Genomic DNA, 6,000 nt, shown 5'->3' with positions numbered 1-6,000 from the left:
TGTGTATGTGTGTCGGAAGTCTGCTAAGCATTAAACCTTGAGAGCGGAGCTGGCTACTACCAGCCCACCCAACAACCGAAACAGTTTCTCTACCTAAATAATACGTCGTCAGTGACTGTAGTGGTTGTGACGCCAGATAACTCACAATTAGTCTTGCTTAAATAATAAGAAAATTGAAGGGTTAGAGTAGCTTATGCTTTATTTTGGCAACGAATCTCTCTCTCTCTCTCTCTCTCTCTATCGTTGAATTTTTTTTTTCCAATTTATACTTTTTTGTTTTTTTGCAGTAAAATACCTTTCATAGTGTCTAGCGTAATCTCTCTCTCTCTCTCTCTCTCTCTCTCCTCTCTCTCTCTCTCTCTCGTCAAATCTTTGTGGAATTTATATTCATTTATACTTTTTTTTTGCAGTAAAATACCTTTCATAGACGTCTAGCTATAGTGTCACATACACTCTCTCTCTCTCTCTCTCTCTCTCTCTCTCTCTCTCTCTCTCTCTCTCTCTCTCGCTTTTTGGACCTTTTTTCTAATTTACACTTTTTGTTGCTGTAAAGTACATTTTTCAGTCTCTAGTATAAAGTCTCTCTCTCTCTCTCTCTCTCTCTCTCTCTCTCTCTCTCTCTCTCTCTCTCTCTCTCTCTCTCTCATGGACCTCTTTTTTCAGATTTACACTTTTTGTTACATTATAGTACATCTCTCATAGTCTCTACTCTAATAAAGCTTGTCTCAAACTTTCTCTGCTCTCTCTCTCTCTCTCTCTCTCTCTCTCTCATGGACCTTTTTGTTTGAGATTTACACTTTTTGTTGCTGTACAGTACATCTCTCATAGTCTCTACTCTAATAAAGCTTGTCTCAAACCTTCAATGATCTCTCTCTCTCTCTCTCTCTCTCTCTCTCATGGACCTTTTTTTGAGATTTACACTTTTTGTTGCAGTACAGTACATCCTTTCATAGTCTCTACTCAATAAAGCTGTGTCTCAAACTTTCAATGCTCTCTCTCTCTCTCTCTCTCTCTCTCTCCTCTCTCTCTCTCTCTCTCCCTTAAAGCAGCCCCCTGAACGCATTCTTCTGTAGCGTGTGTAATTCTCGAGTCCTGCCCCAAACACTGGCAAATCCTCTGGACCCGCTGGCGGGCTGCCAGAGCTTCTCTGAAAGTTTGCAGATGACAGATCTTATTATCACAAAGTGGCCATGTCTGTCCGCTGCCGCTTGGGAGTTTGACGGTGTTTTTAAGTTGTCGAATCGAAGGTATTATTGTTCTTTTACGGGTAGCTGTTACTGCTGATGCTGATGCTGCTGCTCTCTGTGGGAAATCATTGCTTTTTTTTTTTTTTTCTTTTTTTTTTTTTAACTTGTAAGTGTCGTGGTCCTCTTCTCTAAAATTTGCATTATTCTTCTAGCAGTATTTAGGCTGGCATATCTTTTCAGAGTCGTTAGCAGAAAGCTTGTCTGAAACTCTCTTCTCTCTCTCTCTCTCTCTCTCTCTCTCTCTCTCTCTCTCTCGTGAAACTTTTTTTTTAAATTTACACTTTACCCTCTTGAAGTAGTCGTTAGCATAAAGCTCTCTCTCTCTCTCTCTCTCTCTCTCTCTCTCTCTCTCTCTCTCTCTCTCTCTCTCTCTTGTGAACCTTATTTTGAAATTTACAATTTTCGTTTTTGAAGTAACCGTTAACATAAAGTTGTTTCTCTCTCTCACTCTTCTCTCTCATCTCTCTCTCTCTCTCTCTCTCCTCTCTCTCTCTCTCTCTCGAGCATAATTCTTACCATCCCATGCCCCGGGTACCCAGTGGGTCCAAATGAATTGAAGCTTTTCACGACGTATTTTTCCCATTTAGATTTTGGGGCGTAATTGCCCGTGAGGAAAAGATAGCATGTTTTTTTGAGTGATCATCTCCCATTGGCCAGCTTCGTGTGTCGTTTGAGCTGGACTTTCTTCTTCTCGTCTTTTTTTCGGCGACATTTGAAGTCAGTGCTGCTTTCGAACTTGTTTTATAACGTATTGAATATTCTCTCTCTCTCTCTCTCTCTAGCTCTCTTTCCCCTAAACTAATAAGTCAGTATCTCGTCTCTCTAATCAAAACAATTCACATCATAGTTCTTAACTCTCTAACGGTAATAAGTGATGTCGTTTGTAATGAAAAGAATTGACATCATAGATTTAACTCTCTCTCTCTTCTCTCTCTCTCTGTTCGTCCTCTTTGGGAATTTTTCTGTTTCTTTTTTCTCTCTATCTCTCTCCGTCCTCTTTAGCATTTCTCTCTCTCTCTCTCTCTCTCTCTCTCTCTCTCTCTCTCTCTCTCTCTCTCTCCTCTCCTCTTTAAGAATTTTTTCTGCCTTCCTTTAAAAATTTTTTTTTTTTTTTTGTTTCCTTTTTTTGTCGGTCAAGTGCTTTAGATGAGCCGAGAGATCTCCCAGTAATAGTCGGCAAACACAAGTGGAGGTTTTACTTCAGCGAGGTTAACCTTGAAGGAGGACTAACAACGAGGAAAGTCATATCTTGGAAGGAAAAGTGTAGGTTACTAAATATAACTCCCCGAGTTTCTTATACCTAAGAGAGAGACAGACAGACTTCATCTATATTTGGTCTACAATTTTGCCTGTTCAATATATGCTCTAAAGTTCTGTATACTTGAGAGAGATAGAGAGAGAGAGAGAGAGAGAGTGAGAGAGAGAGGAGAGAAGAGAGAGAGAGAGAGAGATTTCACTTATATTTGCTCTACAATTTTGCATGTGACTATATGCTCTTAAGTTCTGTATACTTGAAGAGAGAGAGAGAGAAATTCTGTATACTTGAAGAGAGAAGAGAGAGAGAGAGAGAGAGAGATGAAGAGAAGAGAGAGGACAGAAAAGAAGAGAGAGGGAGACTATCTATATGTCATACAAGTTTTGCATTTGAGCTATATGCTCTAAAGTTCTGTATACATGAGAGAGAGAGAGAGAGAGAGAGAGAGAGAGAGAGAGAGAGAGAGAGAGAGAGAATGCGTGCGTGTGTGTGCACTTCGTCTATATTTGGTAAGCGTTTTTACCTGTAAGTATGCCTACTTTTTTATATATACTTGAATCAAGAGCGCTTCTAAATTTAGTCTGTCCTGGACGTTATTCTTAGAACTCATGTTTGTCAAACTGCTCCCCCCCCTTATTTTTTTTTTTTTTTTTTTTTTTTTACTAATTGTTGTAACTGGAATTTGCTCTTTTGTAACACGACCGACCTTTGGAAACAATGCCTATGTGATACGACCTTCATAAGTGTTCGTATTTATTCGTGGGTTTCTGATCGTCTGCCCCTCCCCCCCCCCCACCTTTTTTTTTTGTTTTTTTTTTCCTGTTTACTTGTTGTTGTGATAATCATTCCTGGATAAAATAGGAGCGTCATCGCTATCATAGCTGGTGCACTGTAGGCATTACTTAATGTTGTTTGCAGTGTCCCTTCGTCCCTCTAACTGTAATCCCTTCTGTTCATTTTACGGTACCTCCTTTCATATTCTCTTTCTTCCATCTTACTTTCCACCCTCTCCTAACAATTGATTCGTAGCGCAGCTGCTTTGAGGTTTTCTTCCTGTTACGCCTTCCAAACCCTTTTGCTGTCAGTTTCCGTTTGAGCTCTGCATAACCTCATACGGCCCAGTGCTTGGCCTTTGGCATAAATTATGTGTTTTCTAGTCTATTCCACATCATGATGATGATTATTATTAATTATTGATGTTTTGGACATCGATGGTTTGATTGACGTGGGCGTAATTGTTACTAACATTATATTTGTAATTTTTCGTGAAGGAGTAACACATTATTATCATTAAATGATCTTGTATAATTAACGTTATTCGTGTGTTGATTGATATTGATAGATTGATTGATAGCTAACCGGAATGACGACTGTTTATTATTATTATTATTATTATTATGATTATTATTATTATTATTATTGACAAAGAAACCCACAAAATCACTTTGTAACTAATTGTTACTTAAAGTATACATTTAGTGTTTTTACTAGAAGTAAACAAGTTACAAAGTGATTTTGTGGGTTTCTTTTTCAATCTTCAGAAGAAACTGAAAAGTTTTTTGTTTGGTTCAGTTAGTTATTATTATTATTATTATTATTATTATTATTATTATTATTATTATTATTATTATAGCTGTCCCATCTTATATGACGGCAATGTTCAAGTGATTTTGCCCATAAGTCAAAAGTAACCATGGATTTATGACTTATGGGCAAGTGATTTTGCCCATAAGTCATAAGTAACCATGGAGTATATTACGCGCAGAAGAGATAGTAGAGGAAAAGTAAATCTGAAGATGTATGTAGCGCGTATAAATAATTGGACCAATATTGGTTTGAGACACAGATGCAAAGGTTTCCAATATCTTCTGCACGTCACGTTCTTTCTGTGACATGCATTTGATACGTATTCGAATTCAAGTTTTTAGTTTTCTGTAAAAGAAAGCTGTTGTGCTTTTGTCGGTCTGTCCGCACTTTTTCTGTCCGCCCTCAGGTCTAAAACACTACTGAGGCCAGATGGCTGCAAATTGCTATGTTGATCAACCAACCTCCAATCATCATGCATAACAAATTTCAGCCCTCTAGCCTCAGTAGTTTTTATTTTATTCAAGGTTAAAGTTAGCCATAATCGTGCCTCTGGCAACGATATAGGGTAGGCCACCCGTGGTTAAAGATTCACGGGCCGCGTCTCATACAGCATAATACCGAGACCACCGTAAGATAGATCTATCTTTGGTGGCCTTGATTTTAGCGGCTGCACAGAAAACTCGATTGCACCGAGGTTACTTCGGCGCATTTTGTACTTGTTGTCTTTGTCAGTTATTAAGTTCCTCGCTGGGCGAGTCGGTTACCTGCTCGACTACTAATCTCAGGATACGGGTTCCACCTCCCCCCCCCGCCCCCCCCCCCCTCCCCCCCCCCCCCCCCCCCCCCCCCCCCCAGCTCTGTCCAACAAGGAATCAGAGGAATTTATTTCTGGTAATGAAAATTAATTTATTTTTGTCAGTCATTTAAATTGAACCTTTTTTTTTTTTCCTTCCAGGTGAGTGCTGAGGATGTATCAAACCCCACAGTGTCGTGCCTGCGCAGTGAGTATAACTCTCTCGCTTACTAACATCACTAATCTTAAAACTAACATTTAAGGCATTTGCTTGGGGCCTTGCAGGCTATAGTGGTTACCTAGTATTAAGGTGCTTGATTGTGGGTTTTTGTTAACTCATTATTTATTGTTTTTTTTATCTCATTATATATTGTTTTTTGTTTTATCCTTATCTATTGTTTTTATCTCATTATCTATTGTTTTTTTATCTTATTATCTATTTGTTTTTTGTTATCTCATTATTTATTGTTTTTTGTTATATCATTATCTATTGTTTTTTATCTCATTATCTATTGTTTTTTATCTCATCTATTTTTTTGTTATCTCCTTATCTATTTTTCATTATTTCATTATTGTTTTTAGTTATCTCATTATCTGTTGTTTCTTGTTATCTCATTACCTATTGTTTTTTTATCTCAATATCTGTTGTTTTTTGTTATCTCATTATCTGTTGTTAGACGATTCCATTTGGCTTAACTACAGTAATTATTAACCTGTGCTAAGCATGGTAGCTCATAAAGATAAAAGTACTTGATATTATGAGCGTGGTGGGGTCTTAGTGTCGCTAGCTATCACCTTTAGTTTAGTGTTTTCTTTGGCTAATTTTCACTAATAAATACGTAGATGCTATAGTAGATTCACATCAACCGTGCATTTGATGTCTAGGCCAGTCCCTTACGACGCTCCTGATTGGCTGTTGATTAGCCAGTCACAGGGCTGGAAACTCTCCTCAGTGTCTCTCGAGAGTTCACATGGGTAGGATCTCTGTTCCACATCTCCTGAGGGATACATCTTTCAGGAGAGGTGGAACATACATCCTGCCTATGTGAATTCTCTCGAGAGGAGGAGAGTTTCCAGCCCTGTGATTGTCTTATCAACGGCCAATCAGGAGCGTCGTA

At 38.4% G+C, this 6,000-nt stretch overlaps 1 protein-coding gene across 1 annotated transcript in view; it reads left to right on the top strand.

The window, feature by feature from the left end:
- Positions 1 to 5,049: 5,049 nt before the first annotated feature.
- LOC135213686 (peripheral plasma membrane protein CASK-like) overlaps positions 5,050 to 6,000 on the top strand; it is a 416,049-nt gene continuing 415,098 nt past the window's right edge. The window contains exon 1 of the mRNA XM_064247775.1: positions 5,050 to 5,090. Coding sequence (XP_064103845.1) covers positions 5,058 to 5,090 — 33 coding nt within the window. The 5' untranslated portion in view covers positions 5,050 to 5,057. The remainder of the gene's footprint in view (positions 5,091 to 6,000) is intronic.

Source organism: Macrobrachium nipponense, chromosome 43 (assembly GCF_015104395.2).
Source record: "Macrobrachium nipponense isolate FS-2020 chromosome 43, ASM1510439v2, whole genome shotgun sequence".
Lineage (NCBI taxonomy): Eukaryota > Metazoa > Arthropoda > Malacostraca > Decapoda > Palaemonidae > Macrobrachium > Macrobrachium nipponense.
This window is presented reverse-complemented; position numbering and strand designations above follow the sequence as displayed.